A 22716-nucleotide genomic window follows, 5' to 3' on the forward strand; every position below is an offset into this window, starting at 1 on the left:
GGCTGGACAAGCCTAGAATAAATACTAAGACCCTGGTCTTTTTCCTTTAGAAAGTACAGTGGTACTTTCTCCTTGCTGCATTTCAGACTTGAACTCAGGCCACTGACCTCGGGAACCTTGAACTGGAAACCCTCCAGATCTCATTTCTGGGATGGTTGCATCTGGCCCTGACTCTCTCTGACTGCAGAAACTGACCTATGGTCTGACTGTTCTGAGCTCTGCTGCTTGCTCAAGTGAGCATGTTTATGTGTGTGTGCAGGACAGAGAACCAAATGAACAAGAAGGCCAACTGACGTGTGAATGGCCCTAGCTCATACTAACGTCTACAAAAAATGAGATAGCCTTGTGTATCCAGATGATGCTGTCCTTCCAGTGCAAAACAAATAAGAATACACAAGGTGGAACCATAGCAGGGTCACATAGAGATATTGCTTAAGTACCTATCCTTTGGCTTGGAATATAAATCTTTGTGACTTCAAGGTGACCTCAAATATGCATTACGTATTACAACTCGTGAAGTCTTCTCTAGATTTGATTTTAATGGAAGCCAGGGTAGAATTCAGCTCCTCCCTTGCTCCCATCACTTTCTTTACTGCTCTTCCAGCAACAGCTGGAAGAAGGTCTCCCTTTTCCTTCCTTCCTCCTTATGGCAGCAAGTCATGGACCATGGGAAACCCACACTGAAATCAATGCACAAGTACACAGTTGTGTCCTTTTTAAATATAAAACAGAAAAGTAAATACTCCTCACAGCATTGTAGTGGGACTTTTAATGTATATTTTTGCCGAGATTCTTCTACAGGTTATGCTTGTACATTAGGCATAAAAGTTATTAAAAAGATATGTCAAGAAGCCTCCACAGATTGCCTGGCATTACTCAAACTTCTGTAATTGACTCTTCAGAGGTACCCTATACACATCCCCAAAAGGCATCTACTAATTTAATGCTGTTTTCCTTTGGATCCAACCACTGCATCAAATTTTACTTTTGTTATCTGATCAAAAGCCACTATGGCATGCTCCGGTAGAATTCTATAAGAAAGATCAGATCAGAACATCAGATTATAGCAGTACAAATATCTCAACATCTGCTTAGAGTCCAGTAGAGGTGGCCCTAATTATTCACGGGGGTTCCGCACTCTCCGATTAGCACAAATATGGAAACTGTGAATAAAGAAACCTTAACCCCAATGGGAATCCAGGGGTTAGGTTTCTTACTCTTAAAAAAGAGTTTTAAAAACCCCATAGCACAGCAACCATGTGCATGCTGGCATCGTGCAGGGACAGCTGGGAGATGCCCCACTGGCATGCAGGCATAGCTGGGAGTACAGCAATGGTGGCAAATGGAGGAGGAGCAGGTATGGACCTGCTCTCTTCTGCTTTAATGGGGTTGTTTAAGCCCTTGTTTTTAAAGGGAGGTGTCCTGCATTTGGCTTTCGAATTGTGTTTCAGCACCTCCCTAATAGCTGCTCTAAGGCTTTGGAATGCAGTCGTTGCTGAGGTAAGAGCTTTACTATCTTTACTAGCAGCCTTTAGAAAAGCTTTGAAGACACTTTAATTTGATCAAGGCTTTGGCTAGCTGCAAATTGGTTTGATGGTGGTTTATTGATTTTAACTGTTTTAATTGTTTATGGTTTTAATGTGATTTTACTTATTTAATACGTATGTAAACTGCCATGACATGCAAGTTTTGGCAGGATACAAATGTGCTAAGCAAATAAATAATGAATAATAGTGTATACTTTTAAAAATTGAAATCACAACTCAAATATTCAGCTCTTCATCATACGTACCTTTCCAGCAGCAATCTGCCTTTCACAAGTGGTGGAACAAAAATCATTTTTTGGTTGCAAAGTATTCCATCTATGAGCTTATCTGCAACTTTTTGAGGCTCCAAAACAGGCATTAGTCTAGAGTTAAATGAAAACAGGCATTAAAAGATGGTTCTTACAGCAGAGAAATGTGGCAGTTTTAACAACATCATTCTAATAAATTACAACGTTTGTTAAATATTAGACAGAACTGTGGTTCCTTTTTGGAACTGTAATAACCTATGAAACTAGTTCTGTAAGCCCAAGGGGAATTTAGATGTGTTTTTGTTTATTTTATTTTGATTTATTTATCATATTTTAGACCGCCTGATATGTACATCTCTAGGCGGTGTACAAAATTTAACACAATATAAAAAGTAAAAACAGATTAAAAATCCATAAAACAGCATTAAAATACAATTAAAACACTCATAAAATAAGTTGTTAAACAAATGATTAAAATTAGTTCTAGTTAAAAGCCTGCGAGAACAGGTGTGTCTTGAAGGTCTTCCTGAAAACAAACAGAGAAGAAGATGCTCTTATTTCATAAAACAACAATAGAAGGACAAGAGTTGATTTTTCTGAATGATTTAGCATTCACAACATTACAAAAGAGGCCTTGGTTGGCCTGATGATAGAAATGGGTCTAGATAATCAGTTTCCTCCAAGACCGCCTGGAACTGGGAGGCCACCACCTTCTCAATCACCTTGCCCAGCCATGAAAGGTTGGAGACAGCCATGAAGGTTGGAGATGTCAGAGTTGCAGAACTATTGGGTAGCAGTGACCATAGTGTGTTCCAATCCAGCATATATGCGAGTGGAGAATTGTCAAGCAAGTCCAACACAGATGCGTTGGACTTCAGAAGAGGAAACTTCTAAAAAATGAGGGGACTGGTAAGAAGGAAGTTGAAAGGGAAAGTGAGGAGGGTCAAATCACTCCAGAAAGCATGGAACTTATTTAAAACCACAATACTAGAAGCACAGTTGGAATGTATACCAAAAAGAAGGAAAGGTACGACCAAGTCCAGGAGGATGCCAGTGTGGCTAAGGAGCAGAGTCAGGGAAGCTGTAAAAGGGAAGAAGACTTCCTTCAGAAAATTGAAGTCCTGCCCAAATGAAGAGAACAGGAAGGAACATAAGCTCTGGTAAAAGAAATGCAGAGACAATAAGGGATGCAAAGAGACAGTTTGAGGAGCATATAGCTAGACGTGTCAATGGGAATAACAAAAACTTCTTTTAGAAGTAGAAAACCTGCCAGGGAGGCAGTTGGCCCCTTAGATGATGAGGGTGTGAAAAGGATTATTAAGGAGGATAAGGAGATTGCAGAGAAGCTGAATGGATTCTTCGCATCTGTCTTCAAAGCGGAGGATACTGACCATATAGCCTCTTCAGAATTGAGCTTTTCAGGTTTAGCAGCTGAAGAACTGGGTCAATTTGAGATGACAAGGGAAGATGTTCTAAACTGTCTTGAAAAACTAAAAATTAACAAATCGCCAGGGCCAGATGGCATCCGCCCAAGAATTCTGAAGGAATTCAAATGTGAAATTGCCGATCTCCTAGTAAATATATGTAACTTGTCCCTACAATCAGGCTCTGTACCAGAGGACTGGAAAGTAGCTAATGTAACTCCAATTTTCAAAAAGGGATCCAGGGGGGATCCAAGAAATTACAGGCCAGTTAGCTTAACTTCAGTATCGGGTAAACTGATGGAAAGCATACTAAAGGACAAAATTGTTAAACATAAAAGAAAAGGCCTTGCTGAAGGAGAACCAGTATGGCTTCTGCAAGGACAAGTCTTGCCTCACTAACTTTTTGGAGTTCTTTGAGAGTGTCAACAGGCATGTGGATAAAGGTGATCTGGTTGACACAGTATACTTGGACTTCCAAAAAGCTTTTGATAAAGTTCCCCACCAAAGGCTCTTGAGTCTTTGAGTAAACTTAGCAGTCATGGAATAAGGGGACACATTCATGTGTGGATCAGTAACTAGTTGAAGGACAGGAAACAGAGAGTAGGAATAAACGGGTAGTTTTCACAATGGTGGTAGGTAGGCAGTGGGGTCTCCCAGGGATCGGTACTGGGGCCAGTGCTCTTTAATTTGTTCATAAATGATCTAGAAGTTGGGGTGACCAGTGAAGTGGCTAAATTTGCAGATGACACTAAACTATTTAGGCTAGTCAAATCCACAACAGATTGTGAGGAGCTCCAAAGATCTCTCAAAACTGGGGGAGTGGGTGACAAAATGGCAAATGTGGTTCAATATAAGCAAGTGTAAAGTAATGCACATTGGGGCAAAAAACACCAACTTCCAGTATATGCTGATGGGATCTGAGCTGTTGGTGACTGACCAGGAGAACGATATTGGGGTCGTGGTGGACAGGTCATTGAAAGTGTCGACTCAGTGCGCAGCAGCTGTGAAAAAAGCTAATTCCATGCTAGGAATCATTCGGAAGGGGATTGAAAGTGGGGTCCAGGCTTGGAATTTTGGAAGATAAAAATTTGATATGGATTTTAATGTTTATACTAGGCTGGTATTATTTTATTTTATTTATTTATTTATCACATTTATATACCACCCAAACTTTCGTCTCTGGGTGGTTGCATTATGAATGTAGTAATTTTTGTATGGTGAGTGGATATGCTTATTTAGAAAACATGTATCCAACTTTTTGTACTGAAAATTATTATTTTTTTAAAGACATGTAATTAGCATTGCTTCCTTGTCGCTTACCTTGAACGTGGACATTTAATGAAGCCAGTGTTTATAAAAAATGGACAAAGACAGGTGGTTTGGATCCCATCCTTTCCCAGTGCAGACAATTCTTGAGTCAGACCTTTATGAAACCCAACAGCAGCAAACTTGCTTGAACTGAATCGGGAGGGAAAGCAGAATTGGGTGACTCTTGACAAGTATTTATTATTATGTATTAAAATATGTTTGTATACTGCTTTTCAATAAGAGGCTGTTCACCCACGCAGCAAAGACTGGGCTTGGCTGCTGAAGCCCGATCTTTGGTGCATGTGTAAACTGCCGGGAGCCGTCCAGCTCTTGGTGGCAGTGTGGTTGCTAGCCACACTGTTGCTAGCCAGGCATGTAAAATATGGGGTTTGGTCTTGATTCTACTATACCATCTGTAGCAGAATAGAGGTCCCTCTAAAGCCCTATTCAGACATTATGCTGGACACTTGTACGAGTGTACAGAGTACACAGGTACAGATCTGTACACAGATACTGTTTGTACAGCTGGAGGAACAGCTACAGGCTACCTCAATGTTCAGAGGCAAAATGCTTTCAAACACCAGTTGCAGAGGAGCAACAGCAGCAGGAGAGGAGGCATGCTTTTTGGTTCGGTGGCTTCCCACGGCAGCTGGTAGGCCACTGTGTGAAACAGGGTGCTGGTCTAGAATAGGCCTTAGGCCTGATTCAGCAAGGCTGTTCTTATTCATACCTTATGTTGAACACAGGTGCATTATTATACCTATCTGTCCCATGCATTTCAGTGGCTTGTACTCAGGTCTATTTTTAAAATGAATGTAGGCACAGGCATTCACACTAAAATATATATGAGTGTACAGACATCTGTACAGTCATACAATATAACGTCTGAATTACAGGGCTGAACATTGCAGATGAGGAGTCTATTGTTGTTTGTCCTAATTTCCTTTGGGCAAAAGGGCTCTTTCTCTCAGATGACTATGGCTCCCCAACCGAGTAATATGCCTTGCCCCAGGGAAGCTTGTGAGTCAGACCATTAGTCTATCTAGCTCAGTATTGTCTTCACAGACTAACAGTGGCTTCTCCATGGTTGCAGGCAGGGATCTCTCTCAGCCCAACGTACTGTATGCTTTGGTAGTTTGTTGGTTCAATATAAATCTTGTCCTATTTTGGAAAAGCCAGGGAGGGAACTTGAAACCTTCAGATGCACTTCCCAGAGCGGCCCCATCCCCTGAGGGAAATATCTTACAGTGCTCACACTTTTAGAGGTTGTAAATGCCTCTGCACACCCACATTTTGAAAGCATTCTCCCCCCCCACTTTTGGAAAAAAGTATGCCTCTTCTTACTGCCTCTTCTTTTCTCCTTCTGTTAGACTATCAAAAGAGTGGGTGTGGTAAGGGATTAAAATCCATGTGTTTTGGGTTTGCAGGTGGCACTATATGGCAAAGATGATGCACCAAATACTATATATTACCGTGTTCGTGAAAGGTAGCATTGTTTATGCTGTTGCAGAGCTAACTGATATTTAGTTTTATTAGCATTAAACAGCTTGTATAAAGCTGTGTATAAACATTAAACAGCTCTTAATGTTTCTTAAAAGCAGGGGGGCATTAACAATCAGGTTTGTTTTCACTTCAGGATTGACTCTCCTGACTGCAAAGGCGTTTTTTGGTGATAGCAGAAAAGTATTAAGGATACATACCAATAAGACACCAGAAAAGGAACTGTCATATGCCCTCCAGCGGATGCAACTGTGACAATATGACCATGGTTATTTTCCATCATTGCTGGAAGGAATGCTTTTGTTGTCTTGAAGAGAGTTTAAAAAGAAGAGGGGGGATCTTTAGATGCCCACATTTCTGATGTTTCATTAAAAAAAAAAAAACATTCTTAAATTTAGAATTAGATTGTTCAATCAGTACACTTAGCCAGCTCAGAAGTTTTCCACTAAGAGTTCAATGGAGGAGGCAGTGAAGCCTGGACACTGCCAGCTATTGCCCCCTGTATGTTTGGCCAGAGGTTTGATTGATCCCGCAAGAGTACAGCTGTAGGCTCTCATACAATTGGGAACCTTGGTCACGCAGTTCTCCGTTGTGTGAAGACCAGTGGCGTAGGTGCAAATTCAGAAGTACAGACGCTCTCCTTGACAGCCCCCATGGCCATGCCCACCCCAACAGCCTGAGAAGCCAAGAAGTCCTGGTGCTCTGTCCCTGCATGTGCCCCTTCCACTACACCCCTGGTGAAGAGTCTTTGTGTATAGGCCACCCTTTCAGACCTTACAATGGACATACAGAAGTCAGTGGTGAGGCCAGAAATGCAGCCGCCTCCTCCTCCGGTGAACAGGACTCTTACCTAAGACGTTCTAGGCTCATTCCATATTAGCCCTATTCAGACATTATGTTGTCCCTGCATTCAGATGTCTGTACACTTCTACACATATTTATATGAGTGAGTGTACTTGTCAACAAGAAACAAAAAGACCCCCACCATACCATGCACAAACCATGAAATAAAGAGCATGCAACAACAATCTTGCAATAAAGAGCATGCAACATCCAGTATAATTTCATAATCAAATATATTCTTAATCTAAGATAAGACAAAAGATAACAAATGGAAATCGCATAGACGAAACTAAGTATGTTGTGTTAGAGGAATGGTGAAGTCCATTGTGTGGAGAGTCATATAGTCTGTTACAAATGAGCATATGGCATGCCTTGGTATTCGCTTTTATGTCTATACTGTAACACTGGGTCCTTCCACATGGAGAAACACTGCATTTGAAAACACAAATTCTGTTCAGTGATCTACTCTGCATCCAGATGATGTGCCTCCCCATTTGTGCAATTTTGTAGTGCTATCTGTTGGCCAGTCGCCTTAAGTGGCACAGTGGGGAAATGCTTGACTAACAAGCAGAAGGTTGCTGGTTCGAATCCCTGCTGGTACTATATCGAGCAGCAGCGATATAGGAAGATGTTGAAAGGCATCATCTCATACTGCGTGGGAGGAGGCAATGGTAAAACCCTCCTGTATTCTACCAAAGAAAACCACATAGCTCTGTGGCCGCCAGGAGTTGAAATCGACTTGACAGCACACTTTACTTTACTATCTGCTGGCCATCTGCTGCCTGTCAACCTGTGATGAAAGCCACGTATTAATAGCAATGGGCCAGCAGATTGAGCTGTGAAATTACATGATGGGGAAGCATGTTATCTGGATTCAAAGTGGATAACCAGAAAGAACTTGCATTTCAAATGCAGCATTTCTTTTCCTGGAAGGATCTATAGTAACCTTACACTGTAATTAAAGTTGTAATTAATGCTTACACTGTAATTAAAATTGCCACACTGTAGTGATATTTACCCAGTGATGAGCAAGAATGTTGACCTCAAAGATTTTTTGAATCTGCTTGTCCTGAGTGGAAAGAAGATCTGCTGTTGCTACCACTCCAGCATTATTCACCAAGATACTAACATCTCCTATGTCCTTTTTCACCTATAATATGCAAGAAACAGAAATTATGAAAATTCAACTGTGATCAAGATTAAACGCAGGAACACACTGGCAGGAAGGTAGTTAAGTTGTATTCTGTTGTTGGCTGTTTAGTGAGTCTCACTCTACAGCAAAAGGCAGAGTAAAAATAGAGTAGTTTTGAAAATAAAGTCCAGCTTTAGAGAATCTAAGGGCTAGTTCACACCAGTAATTTTTAAACATGCACACATACATATCCAACCCAATCCTAATATTTTCCATGTAATCACTCTCATTCACCTAGAGGACCTCATGAAAGAAATATTGCTTTAAGTTCAAAGCAGCAATTTCTGCATATGTGAACAGAAAGCAGTGCTATGAGAGTGGGAATTGTTCAGAACTCTGTCATGTACCACGTATTGTTATGGACGCCGGAAGTATGTGAAATACAGGCCTGTGTCTGATTTCATTTTATATTAATAAATGAAATAATACCTGAACTCAAGGTGAACTAGGATGTTGCTGTCCCTGCTCTGTGAAGGGAGGAGGTGATCCAGCATTGTGTTGTTAAAATGGATATGCAAGAAACACAAAAGCCAGGCCTGAATGCTGAATGCCACTCATATGCTAAAAATGTGACTCAGACTGCTCTCCTGTTGCAAGAAACCTTTGTGAATCATTGTCAATAATGGCTTTGCTATGCCCAAGGGGGATATCTCAATTGCTCTCTATAGCGATTCACATGAATACAGAGATCCGCCTGTAGATTTTAAATCTTACATCACTGATGCTACAATGTATTGAACGTCTCGCACACCTTTTTCATGTTACTTTAAATATAATCACACACTCGATAAGAGGTACACAAGAAATAATGTAATTGCTGTCTCAAAACTAATTTTCTTACTAACTCCTGAGACTTTTAACACCTATTGGGGGAAGATGCAATTTGCAGCATCTTAGATGCAGATTTGCTGTGGTCAATGTTCCCCCCCTCCCTTCTCAGCACAGAGTTTACAGAAGATGAGATTCAGAGATCTCTCTGGACTGGCCAATATCCTGAATAATTAAGACTTTGTTCAGAAGGTAGCAGCAAGTTGTCACCTTTTTGGACACCCAGGAAAAGATGAGATCTATGAGAGATCAAAGAGAAATACACTATAAGAATGAGGCTTTTAGACAGAGAGTTTAGCAATCTTTTGCCTACAGCAAAAACTGCTCACGAGGATCCCAGAGTTTGCTGCTAAGCCGCAGGGCAAAGCAGGAATTCTGTCCATGAATGGAAACTACAGCAATGCCTGAGTTTTGCTGCCCAAGCTGCCTGATCTGAGCACTGCAACAACTCCTGTCTCCGCCAAAGACCTCAGCTGAAAAGATCTCCGCTCAAGTCTCTGATCCTGGTAAATATGCTGCAAGCCTTGGGTCCCTCCATCCTTTCCCCCTCCTTCTCCTCCCCCCTCTTTTCCCCTACTAATTCCAAAACCATGCCAGCCCTCAGCCTCTCTCAACCCCCCCCCCTTTTCCGTCTGTATCTGAATTGTATTAGGCTCTAGGAAGATTTAATTGCACACACATATGTTAGTTAGGCACACGGGTGAATATTGGTACTGGTTAGGATGTTCTGTTTAAATACTGTTGCTAATATTGATAGAGGATTCTGCTTTCTGCTTTGCTAGATTAGTCCTTTATACTCAATAAAGCCCATTGAACTCTTTGAGGATTGGTTTGATCTCCTTTCTTTCAGGCGTCCAGATCATACATGGTCACCATATAAAAGAACTTGGTCCAGACCTATTTTGTATACTGGCTAATGAGCATACTTAGTGTATAAATCAGGCCTGGTCTGTAACAGTATGCCAAGATGCCAAGATGTACTGTAGGTCCACACATTACTTTTTCTAGAGGTTCAGATCCCCCCCTAAGCATTTGAGGAGTTCCCCCTTCAATTTAAAGTAAAGTAAAGTAAAGTGTGCCGTCAAGTCGGTTTCGACTCCTGGCGCCCACAGAGCCCTGTGGTTTTCTTTGGTAAAATACAGGAGGGGTTTACCATTGCCTCCTCCCGTGCAGTATGAAATGATGCCTTTCAGCATCTTCCTATATAACTGCTGCCCGATATAGTACCAGCAGATATTTGAACCGGCGACCTTCTTCTTGTTAGTCAAGCATTTCCCTGCTGCACCACTTAAGGTACTCTACATTTACATATTCTAAAATTGGCCCTGGAGGCCCATGTGAGAGTTGCCCAACCTTTGCTCTCCCCAATAAATAGCAACTTTAGGGTGCTATTTAAGCCAGAAAATCAGTGTGTGTGGGGGGGGGGGGCTGGATTCTCTCCCCCACTGTAGTTCTGATCCAAACTACTATTCCTAAGAAAATTACGTTCTGCATTCCAGTTTGGTCCACAGTTGTAGAACCAACAGTGGTACCCTAATAAAAACTCATAATTAAATAAATATGTTTTTCCTTGCGACATAGCCTGTCTCCACAGATTGCTAGAAAACGAGACTCAGGCCAAATTTTTTTTTTTAAAAAATGCAGGCTTATAAGAGGTTGTATACATTTCTAACCCTGAAGTCTGAGAACCTAGATGAAAGACAATGGGGCTATTCTTATGATCACAAAAATCGGGCTAGGAAAAGTCCTAGCCCGATTTTTGTGATCGTAAGAACCACCGGGCTCGCATCCGAGCTCAGTGGTTCTGGAGCGGCTAACCCGCTTCTGTAGCCCGCCCCTTAGCCCGGGTTTGCAGAGCGAGTGCGCCGCAAACCCGGGCTATCTGCTCGTGAGTAGCCACAGTGCGGCTCCCGGCTCGGGGGTCTCCCCAGTATGCCCTGCGCGCTCGCACAGGGCATACTGGGGCTTCCAGGGGCCACGTGGCCCCCAAGCTCCCCAGCCCCCGCCGGCTCCGTCTCAGAGCCGGCCATCGTGTGGGTGGCTGATCCGGCCGCCCAGGGCTCCCTTCCCGCTCAGTGCCCTAAACCGGGTCTCACTGATCGTGAGACCCGGTCCAATGCATTGGGAAATTGGGTCAAGAAGGGGAAATTTGGACAATGTCGTTTCCCAGTTAGTACATGAATATGTTAAGTGGCGGGGTGGAGAAAGTTGCAGAAAGAGTTAAGTCATAGACAAAATTGGAGTGTAGAAAAAAAATTTTTTTGTAGTTACTAAGTTTTTCGAATCTACACTGGCTAGCGAAAGGCATCACTTGTCATGTTTACAGAACCCTCACTTTCTCTGCCATGCTGTAGATTTCCTCTTTGAGGCTGCAGTCCACCACATAGGTATGTGTTCTAGCTCCCAGCTTTCTGCATTCTTCAGCTGTTTCCTCAATGCCATTCTGCAGGTGGAAAAGAAGAAACGTCCATCATTTCTATGCAATATTTCAAAACTACATAACTGGGTCCAAAAAATAAAAAAACAGGTTCACACTGAGCAAGGTTTTAGCCCTAAAATCTATTTTCACTGTCAGGGTTCAGTCCTGGAACACTACTAATACTACGGATACTTATAAACTGCTTTTCAACAAAAGTGCTCAAAGCAGTTTATATAAGCAAACAAAATAGTCCCCTGTCCCAAAAGGGCTCCCAGTCTAAAAGGAAACATAAGGTATATACTAGGGATATGCAGAACCGATTTGGGGGTTTGGGGTTCGCGGTTTTAGTTTTGGGGGTTTGATGGTTTGGGGTCGAACCGAACCCACTCCAACCCAGTCTGTCCAGACCGGAACCAAAGCCACTGCCACGTTCGCAAACTTTTTTTGGGGGGGGGAATCTAACCTTTTAGCCCCTCCAGGGGGCTTCATCTAGGCTGCAGGGTGTGTGTGTGTGTGTGTGTGTGAAGGTTCCCCCTTCCCCCGCTGGCCTCCCTCATCACCGCCGCGGCCCAAGTACAAATGACCTCAGGTCCTCGTAGAGGCCATTTGGCATGGGCCACGGCGGTGATAAGGGAGACTGGCAGGGAACCTTTGAGGAAACACTCCCCCCACCCCCACCCCCGGTGGCCTAGATGAAGCCTCCTGAAGGGCCTAAAAGGTTTTTTCTTCTTCATTTTTTTTTTAAAAAGTTCACAAATCCCCCTTGGACCGAACCAAACCAGGGGGCGGGGGGGGGGTTGAGGGGGTGCAGAACCGAACTGGGCCAGTCAGGTTCGAGTCCAGTTCAGACTCAAACCGAACCAGGCCAGCAGGTTCCATGCACACCCCTAGTAGATACCAGCAACAGCCACTGGAAGCATGCTGTGCTGGGGTTGGATGGGGACAATTGTTCTTTCCCTGCATAAGAAAATCACCACTTTAAAAGATGCTTCTTTGCTCAGTTAGTAGGGGGTACTAAAACAAACACTCAAGCAGCAAGAAAGAACATTCCCTAAGCATATGCAGAGTTCTCTGCCAAGTAGCCACAGTTCTTCCATGCATATTTGAGATTAAAAGCTCCTCACATTTTACTAAAAGTAGTGGCCTCAATTTATATAGATGATCTCTTACTCTATCTTTAATTAGTGCCATGCTGTTTTTGCCCCAGTCTATTTCACAGTTAAATTTAATTAATTAATTAATTAATTAATTAAAATATTTACACCCCGCCCCGCCAGTGCACTACTGCTTGGGGCGGCTCACAATAATAAGATAGACACAAGATACAATAAAAGTAATAAAATTAACTAAATTAAACAAAAAAGTTGTCATTATTAAGTTCAAATTAAAGGTTATTTTAAAAGATAAAACCTGAAAATTATAAAAAGCTAAAGAATCTACCAGATATAACAAAAAAGAGGAGCATTAAAAAGCCTCTTTAAAAAGGTGTGTTTTAAGATGTTTTTTAAAAACACTGAGGGAGGGAACACGGTCAGACTCTTCAGGGAGGGTGTTCCAAAGCTGAGGGGTCACAACCGAAAAGGCCCTGTCTCTAGTCCCTGCCAACCAGATCTCTGTTAGTGGCGGGGTCATGAGCAGGGCCTGAGATGATGCATGGAGGGCCCTGGCAGGTTCATATAGGCGAATGTTGTCCGACAGGTACCCTGGCCCCAAGCTGTGTAAGGCTTTAAAGGTCAATACCAGCACCTTAAGAACACAAGAAGAACATAAGAACAGCCCTGCTGGATCAGACCCAAGGTCCATCTAGTCCAGCATCCTGTTTTGCACAGTGGCCCACCAGATGCCACTGGAAGCCACAGACAGGAGTTGAGGGTGTGCCCTCTCTCCTGCCATTACTCCCCTGCAGCTGGTACTCAGAGGCATCCTGCATTTGAGGCTGGAGGTGGCCCACAGCCCTCCAACTAGTAGCCATTGATACACCTCTCCTCCATGAAGTTATCCAAACCCCTCTTAAAGCCATCCAGGTGGTTGGCTGTCACCACATCCTGTGGCAGAGAGTTCCACAAGTGGATCACGCGTTGTGTGAAAAAGTACTTCCGTTTGCTGGTCCTAGACCTCCTGGCAATCAATTTCATGCAGCAACCCCTGGTTCTAGTGTTGTGTGAGAGGGAAAAGAATTTCTCTCTCTCCACTTTCTCCACACCATGCATGATTTTATAGACCTCTATCATGTCTACCCACAGTTGTCTTTTTTCTAAACTAAAAAGCCCCAGGTGTTGTAGTCTTGCCTCATAAGAAAGGTGCTCTAGGCCCCTGATCATCTTGGTTGCCCTCTTCTGTACCTTCTCCAGTTCAACAATGTGCTTTTTAAGATGTGTTGACCAGAATTGTACGTAGTACTCCAAGTGTGGTCGCACCATAGTTTTGTATAAGGGCATTATAATGTTAACTGTTTTATTTTCAATCCCCTTCCTAATGATCCCTAGCATGGAATTGGCCTTTTTCACAGCTGCTGCACATTGAGTCGACACTTTCAACGAGCTGTCCACCACGACCCCAAGATCCCTCTCCTGGTCCGTCACCGACAGCTCGGATCCCATCAGCATATTCTTGAAGTTGGGGTTTTTTGTCCCAATGTGCATCACTTTACACTTGCTAACATTGAACCACATTTGCCATTTTGTCGCCCACTCCCCCAGTTTGGAGAAATCCTTTTGGAGCTGTTCACAATCCGTTTTGGATTTCATTACCCGGAAGAGTTTGGTATCATCTGCAAATTTGGCCACATCGCTGCTTACCCCTGCTTCTAGATCATTTATGAATAAATTAAAAAGCACAGGTCCCAGTACAGATCCCTGGGGGACCCCACTTCTTACTTCCCTCCATTGTGAAAATTCTCCATTTATACATACCCTCTGCTTCCTGTTCTTTAACCAGTTAGCAATCCACACATGTACTTGTCCCCTTATCCCATGAACGCTAAGTTTCCTCAGGAGTCTTTGATGAGGAACTTTGTCAAAAGCTTTTTGGAAGTCCAGGTATACTATGTCAACTGGATCACCTTGTTCCACTCACTCGTTGACACTCTCAAACAAGTCCAAAAGGTTGGTGAGGCAAGATTTACCTTTGCGGAAGCCATGCTGGCTCACTCCCAGCAGGGCCTGTTCTTCTAGGTGCTTTACAATTTTATCTTTGAGGATGCTTTCCATCATTTTTCCTAGAATGGACGTTAGGCTAACCGGCCTGTAATTTCCCGGATCGCCCTTGGATCCCTTTTTGAAAATCGGTGTTACATTTGCTACTCTCCAGTCCTCTGGTACAGAGCCCAATTTCAGGGATAAGTTAAATATTTTAGCAAGGAGGTTGGCAATTTCACATTCGAGTTCTTTGAGGACTCTTGGATGGATGCCATCTGGCCCTGGTGATTTGTTAGCTTTCAGTTTTTCCAGACAGTTTAGAACATCATCTCTTGTCACTTCTATCTGACTCAGCTCTCTAGCCTCCATCCCTAAAAAGCCTGGTTCAGGAACAGGTATATGCTCAGATCCTCTGCTGTGAAGACAGATGCAAAGAACTCATTCAGCTTCTCTGCAACCTCCAAATCCTCCTTAATAATCTCTTTCACTCCCTCATTGTCTCATGGTCCAACTGCCTCCCTGGCAGGTTTCCTGCTTCTGATGTACTTAAAGAAGTTTTTGTTACTTTTTTTACCCCTTGATACTTTTGGCTAAATGTTCCTCAAACTCTCTTTTTGCCTCCCTTATTGTCACCTTGCATTTCTTTTGCCAGAGTTTGTGTTCCTTTCTGTTCTCTTCGTTTGGACAGGCCTTCCAATTTCAGAAGGAAGTCTTCTTCCCTTTTATGGCTTCCTTGACGGTACCCGTTAGCCATGCTGGCGTCCTCCTGGACTTAGTGGTACTTTTCCTCCTTTGGGGTATACAATCTAACTGGGCTTCTAGTATTGTAGTTTTGATTAAACTCCATGCACTCTGGAGCGAAGTGACTCTCCTGATTTTCCCTTTCAGCTTTCTTTTCACCATACTCCTCATTTTGGAGTAGTTTCCTCTTCTGACATTCAAAATGTCCGTGTTAGACGTCCTTGGTGATTCTCTCCCTTCATGTATGCTGAATTTGATGGCACTGTGGTTACTGTTTCCTAAAGGGTCGATGACCCTGATATCATACACCAGGTCCTGGGTGTCACTCAGTATTAGATCCAAGGTCGCCTTATCTCTGGTTGGTTCCATGACCAACTGTTCTAGGGCATAGTCATTTAGCATATCTAGAAATTTGACCTCTTTGTCCTGACCTGAATGTGAATTTACCCAGTCTATGTGTGGGTAATTGAAGTCACCCATAATTACAGCCCTGCCTCTCCTTGATGCCTCCCTGATTTCCTCCTGCCAGTCACTGTTGGCATTTTGATCCGGAGGGCGATAGCACATCCCCAGTAGCATGTTCCCTTTCCGGGCTTGTACAGTCACCCACAGGGTTTCTGTGGAGGACTCCAGTCCATCTAGGTTTTCTAGCTTGTTAGATTCTATCCCTTCTTTAACATACAGTGCTACCCCTCCTCCAAGGCACCCCTCCCTGTCCTTTCTATAGAGTTTATACCCAGGGATAACAGTGTCCCACTGGTTCTCACTGTTCCACCATGTTTCTGTTATGCCCACTATGTCTATTTCTGCGTTAGCAACCAAGCACTCCAGCTCACCCATCTTGGCTCGGAGGCTTCTGGCATTGGCATATAAGCACCTATATGCTGAATCTCTCCCCTGATGTATGATATTCTTTTGACTCTTTGACCTGCTGGCACAGGCTCCTGTCTGCTCTTTATGCGGTTCTGCTCTGTCCCCTTCTGTTTTATCTGAATTTTTTGCAGCCTCACACTTTAAAGGACCTTGAATCTAGCCCAGAAGTGGACCGGTAGCCAATGAAGCTGACGCAGGATGGGTGTAATACTTGGGAATCGACTTGCACCCACAAGCATCCTTGCGGCAGCTTGGTTAAACCCTTCCCAATTATCCAGATTATGAGAAGTTTAGTGGAAGTGCACTGGACGCTTAGGGCGACATCTGTTTATCTACAAATATGCAGATGCAGGCTTTTTTTGGAAGCAAACAGAACTCCTCAAGCAAGGTACAACAGCTGCAAATCCTGAATCACAATCCCAAACAAAACAATTGCGCTCCCCAGATGCAACTCTAGCTTAAGGATGCTCTCAGCTCAGCTCTCTCCTGCTGTGTCCAAATTCAAACTGACATTGCTTTCTTTTCTCTCACGCCGCTCAACTTCATGCCCTCTCTAGAGAACATTGGTCTCAGACTGTTCCCCCTTGCAGTTATGCCCATTCAGGAATCGGCAGACATCCAGACTATGGTATTGATAGTACTACTCAGGAGTTACTCTAAATGACTACATTTCAATAAGACTGCTCAGGAGTATTTTATTCTGAATGTCAGCCATTTTAAAAGGGCCATACAATTGACATGGAGACTATTCACATATTTTTAGTCTCCATCTATTTCGCTAGCATGATTGAGGTGAGGTCAGTGTTAGAATCAAATCTGCAGGATCAGAGCCTTTAAGCAGATGCCAGTCCAAACCTTAAGGTCTTTTTCTATGCTAACTGGGTTCCAAGTTGCCTTTGTTTTTCTAATCCAGTTTCCTAGAGACTCTTTCAAAACAAAGACAGGTCTGTGAAGCACAATTCACTTACAAAGAATTCTTTCTCCAGTGCTACAAACAAGTATATAAAGTCAGACATTTTTCTCCTCATTCTTCCTGCACACAGGATAGAAGCTATCTAAAAAAAAAAAAAAAACTAGAACCAGATGCATGCATGCTGCAAACCTATGAATATTTCCTTAGAAAAGAATTCATTTGGAATTAGTTACTTCCTTCCTGGTAAACATGATCAGGATTGGCTGTAAGTAATCATAGTTACCCAAGATTTTGTTTTCCACTTGCTATTTTGTTGCGAGACAGCAATATTTCTTTTTCCTGTTAATTCTCTGATCCAAAGGTGGAATGATATATACCTTGTTTATATCCCAGAGAACCAATTTGCTATGACGTTTGGCAAATTCATAGGCTGTGAGTCTTCCGATTCCATGCCCTGCTCCAGTGATAAGAACAATCTCCCCACTGACAGATTTTCTCTTCACAGGAATAAAAAGTTTCACCAAGGCCTCCACGTAATAGTAGATTATGAGAACTAAAAGCCAGAGGAGATCGAGCAAGAGGTTCATTTTTCTTCCTCCCATACACGCACTACACTGTTGTTTGACTGACAGCTGAAAGGACTTTGTTATCCAGCAAGCTAGAGGGTTTTTTGTTTTGTTTTGTTTTGTTTACAGTATGCAGCAAAGTGTGCAGCAGGAAGACATTCTGCAAAGTTATATTTCCCACACCCTTCTATAGGCAAACCCTTGTAGCAAAACAGCCCAATCAATATCCGAGCATGCAGGGAGTGTATGCATTTACGCCTTCCCTCTTTGCCTCTCCAATTACTGTTCTTTGCCCTGGAATTAAATAAGAGCCTGAGGCTTGGACTTGGTTTGGTTGTGTTATTGTGTTATTGCCAGCTTTTTGAGTGAAATTAACTTGTTGTGACATGCTGGAGCTTCTCCCTGTCCTCAGATGTGGGAGGGAGAGTTGCGATCACACCAGGAAGCTTTTCACACCCAGCTTTTAGTTCACATCTCCTCCGGAAGGGAGGGGGTGCGTTCACACATTGGACAAATTTACCCCGAAGTCCCCATGAGATATCAGGGAGCAATTCACACACTATTTGGTTTTTTTTTTTTTTTAAGTGCATCGGAGTCTAGCCCAATGTACATAGGGGTTAAAAAAAAACCCCAACTTTTTGCATCGTTTTTTTTTCCCCCAACTTCGAACTCGCAGAAAAGCCTGCTGTCTGGGAAAGCCCCATGAAGACCTGGGTGCCCTGAGCAAGAAAGGAGGTGCCCAGGCTAGGGAAGAGCATAATATTGGTTCCCATAGAGACCAGTACTGGCCTGTGAGGTCTGTTGGGGAGACCCCCCCTCCCCCCTTTCCCACTGAAAGGAGACCCCCCTCTCCACTGAAAGACCAGTGTCCCCTGAGAAGAAGGCAAGAAAGGAGGCACCCAGGGATTTATCCAGACATGGCTTCATGCTGTGGGTTATTGGAACAGCAAATCTGCTTTGCAGCAGATTCTGAGCTGTTTAATTCACGGCATCATATGCACCGTTAGCATTTCCTCGGCTCCTCTCCACATTCCCTGCAAATCTTTCTCTCTGTGTGTTCCCACAGCTTGCTCAGGGTTTTTTCTCCCACCAATCGCATCCCAGAGAAGGAGGCGCGAGGCGCCTCCCTTCATTATTACTTTTTTTTAAAAAAATTGACAGCCAGCCAGTGCTCCACAAGACTGACTAGTCAAAACAACAGAACATTTAACCCAAACTTGCCGAATCTGACCCAAATCTTTGCTGATTTTTATCATGAACTTGCCTTTGTGACTGCATTCATCACCTCATGTTCCCCCCACCCTACCCCAGACCATTTAAGAGGCCATGGGAGTTTAAAGTAGAAATCATTGCTTTCTCTCTGTGATGAAGAAAAATGAAGCCTCATGGAATCAGCTCAGACACAAAGGGCTCAGGTTGCATTGAACCTGCAGTCTCCATTGTTAAGCTTCCAGGCATCTTCCAACAACCGCAGCATATGTAAAGTCTATGTTCCTATGGTGACTAAGCTTCAATAAGACAAAGCCTTATAGGAAGGCATTTTGCATTCCCATTTAACTCACAAATTTCTCCCTCCCCCTCCCCTCCCGGACTCCTTACACAGATTTCCACCAATCTGCCACAACCCCTCCCCCCACCCCCAGTGCTCACAATTGCAAATCACTCAAAGAGCAGACCATACAGAACACAGCTGTCAAACTCCCCTTCATGCTGATACTTGGCGTTCCGGAAATCCACCCAGCAAACTTTTTTTTTTTAAAACACACACGAATGTGTGAGTTTGGAAAACAGCCCAAATATCAGCAATGGCCCCTCCACACATCACAGATAAGCATCGGGGCAAACCAGAAGCCTTGGTTCCCCGCCCCCCCCCCAAAACCTGCTGAAAATTGAGGATTACTATAATTACGCCGGACATAATTTGGGCTAAGCCAGAATGCGCAGCCATAATTTGGGGGGAAACAGAGTTATGTCTGAACTGGTCCCTGATAGCCCACAGTGACTTTGCGGTAATCCAGCTGATAAACTCACACCCTCCATTCTGGAGGAGATTCGAATTAACAGCCATGTGTGTAAAAGCTCCAGGCCAGAGAACTCTTCTCCTCAGCTTCTGAAAAGACCAACAGCTTGAGACAATAATGCTTTATTAGTCTTATGTAATTTGTTTTTTAATATAGCATAATATAGCTTTGGGTGCCTTTGTCAAGGCAGAAAGGCGGTACAGAAATGCAATAAATAAATAAATAACACACAAACACGGGTCAATGATGTGATTCATACTGCAAGTTATATTTTCCACACCCTTCTACAGGCAAAACCCCTCCTATAGGTAAACACCATTCTATAGGCAATAATGTCATTCATACTACAAGTTATATTTTCCGCACCGCCTGCAGCAAGACTGTCCAATCAGGATCCAAGAATACAGGGAGAGGGCATTTAACCCTTCCCCCTGTGCCTCTCCAATGACTGCTTTTTGCCCTGGAATTAAATTTGAAAGTTTTCAACAGCTTTCTTGGCCCTGATAAGCTGGCACATCTTATGTGATTCATACTACATCTAGTCTGACCCTTCACAAACTTGTTTACAAACTCACTTAAGGTGTAGATGGCAATAAATCTTAGAGGCAAAGATTTTGTAAATGCATTTTAAAAAACATTTCTCACACTTGGGTCCCCAGATGTTGGTGGACTTTGATTGATTGACTGATTAAGTACCATCAAGTCAGTGTCAACTCTTAATGACCACACAGATAGATTCTCTCCTGGATGATCTGTCTTCAACTTGGCCTTTAAAGTATCTCAGAGGTGCATTCATTGCTGTCGTGATCGAGTCCATCCACTTTGCTGCTGGCCGTCCTCTTCTTCTCTTGCCTTCAACTTTTCCCAGCATTACAGACTTCTCAAGGGAGCTGGGTCATCGCATAATGTGTCCGAAGTATGATAGTCTGAGCCTGGTCATTTGTGCCTCAAGTGAAAATTCTGGATTGATTTGTTCTATGATCCATATGTTTGTTTTCCTGGCTGTCTATGGTATCCTCAAAAGTCTTCTCCATCTCCAGCACAAAAGTTCAAAAGCATCAATACTTTTTCTATCTTGCTTCTTCAAAGTCTAGCTTTCACATCCATAGAGTGTCATGAGGAAAACCATTGTTCAAACGAGTTGTTGGACTACAACTCCCATTATTCCCAGTTGCAATAGTGTGTTTCATCTCCACAAATTATGTTCATACTCGTAGCTGGCTTGAGGTTTCAGGAAGCACTCAGCAAAATGCCCTTCTTATCTGAGTGGGCCTTGAGAGAGTCATTCTATTTTCACCACATGAAGGGTGTACACACAAGGGTGATCTCAGGGGTCAGTATTTGCCCCCTCTGAGGGCCCTGGGCATTCAACAACAGTCCAGCGATGGCAATCTCTGATGTCGGCCCTATTTGTACCTCTAACATTATTTTTTTAAAAGATGTTCTGTTGCTTCCAGGTTCATAGTATTATCAGCAATTATATAATACTTTTCAGTGTGCAAGATACTTTAACATTTGTCCTATTTATTGTACTTTTACCCCCATATCACATAGACAATAATAAGATAAGCAGAGTCAGTAGCTTCTTGTGCCAGAAAATACAGGTGGACCATTTCTACTGGGGGTGGGGAACCAATCAAAATTTGCATATGTTAATTAATTTAAAGTCTGGAGCAATGAAACTCACCTTTACCTATGTCAAAACCTTAAGGCACGTGCAAGCACATGTGGGCTTAGGGGAGGATCCCACAGGAAATTATAGGGGCTGTGTAGGGCAATCCCTGAGGTGGAGCCCATCACTGAAGGTAAACTCGCCAATGCGGTGAGAGAGAGAGAGAGAGAGAGAGAGAGAGAGATAATCTCCACATTACTTCTTCCTTTTTTAAGATTACTGACCTACCACTCCTGATCCCTAAACAAGATGGTTCTTCTGTCAATTAGAAGAGATAAACAGACATCCAAAGAATCATAGCTTTGCATATTATTTCAGCAGCCTTGTTAGTCCAGATTTAGCACTAGCCAGGGGCGTAACTATAATAGGGCAAGGGGAGACAGTTGTCTGAGGGCCCACTGCCTTGGCCCCCCCCCGAGGCAAGTCACATGACTGACTCCCCCAGCCGTGCACCCACCCGGGCTTCCTTCAGTCCTCCAAAATTGATGTGAGTATTAAGACCTGGAGCTACCAGAACAGCATGTCTTTCTTTCGTACCATTAAATGACTTGCATCGTCCACAATTTACAATTTTTAAAAAAATAAATTAGGATGATGTTCTATTGTGGCACATAAGAGTGTGTGTGTGTGTAAGTAAGTAAGTAAATAAATAAATAAATATTTGTTACCACTATTCATCCTCATTTAAGATTTCTTTACTTCATGAGCTGAGCTTCAGTGGGGTGTGTGTGTGGGGGGGCATTTTAAAATCTTGTCTCTGGGCCCACTCCAACTTTGCTACGCCCCTGGCACTAGCAACTGTTTTCTGTTCCTATTTTATGAAATCTATCGAGGTACTTGTTAATATTTACACTTTATAATGTCCAAAGCACTTCACATAATTATCTCAGTAATCCATGTGTGGAAGAAACAAAGATTCACAAATGTGATTGATCACTCTCAGTCAGACTTTGAGTTTCTATGTACACGTCATCTGAAAGCAGGCCAAGAGAATTATCAACAGTCAGGCTGCTGCTAAGCTCAAGGCCAAGAACAGAGTTTCTCTCGCATATTTATACAAATCAGGGGTGTTTTTTTAGTGTACGTGTAACCTTTCAGAAACATTGTGCATGTCTGACAATCAATGGGAAATTTCATTGGGTTGCGACAGTTACAACGGACTAGCCATTACGCCTCAGTTTCTGTTGAGCAAAATAAGCTTCTGTTCACAGCCTTGCTATTTGTTCTATTTCTACAGCAAATTTCTCTGTCCGTTGAGAAATTAGCTGAGGCATCTATTCATGCAAGCAAAACTGTACTTTCCCATGGACATTTCCTTGTCTCTTGGCCCCATTTTAATACTTTCCAATACACTTTTCAGAGATGGGCAGGGGTGGTGGTGGTGGTGTAATTCTTCTACATATGCAACCATCCTGTAAAGCAAGTCAGAATTAAAATCTCCATTGCAGGACTGATACTGAGAGTGCAGTTACCTCAGATAATCC

The 22716-nt window shown here is 43.1% G+C and overlaps 1 protein-coding gene across 3 annotated transcripts; it reads right to left on the minus strand.

The window, feature by feature from the left end:
• Positions 1–751: 751 nt before the first annotated feature.
• LOC128326114 (estradiol 17-beta-dehydrogenase 11-like) lies at positions 752–21205 on the minus strand. 3 transcript variants are annotated; one of them, XM_053252285.1, is made up of 7 exons: positions 20206–21205; positions 11226–11333; positions 7889–8020; positions 6228–6334; positions 4540–4677; positions 1793–1909; positions 752–1031 (listed from the first exon to the last, which is right to left on the minus strand). In XM_053252285.1, the coding sequence occupies exons 1-7, from the start codon at positions 20257–20259 to the stop codon at positions 941–943; spliced, it is 747 nt and encodes a 248-aa protein (XP_053108260.1). In that variant the 5' UTR covers positions 20260–21205; the 3' UTR covers positions 752–940. The 3 variants fall into 3 exon arrangements, with proteins under 3 accessions (XP_053108260.1, XP_053108258.1, XP_053108259.1); XM_053252283.1 differs by lacking the exon at positions 20206–21205 and adding an exon at positions 17351–18021; XM_053252284.1 differs by lacking the exons at positions 11226–11333; positions 20206–21205 and adding an exon at positions 17351–18023.
• Between the last annotated feature and the right edge of the window lie 1511 nt (positions 21206–22716).

This window comes from Hemicordylus capensis, chromosome 5 (genome assembly GCF_027244095.1).
Source record: "Hemicordylus capensis ecotype Gifberg chromosome 5, rHemCap1.1.pri, whole genome shotgun sequence".
In the NCBI taxonomy this organism is placed as follows: domain Eukaryota; kingdom Metazoa; phylum Chordata; class Lepidosauria; order Squamata; family Cordylidae; genus Hemicordylus; species Hemicordylus capensis.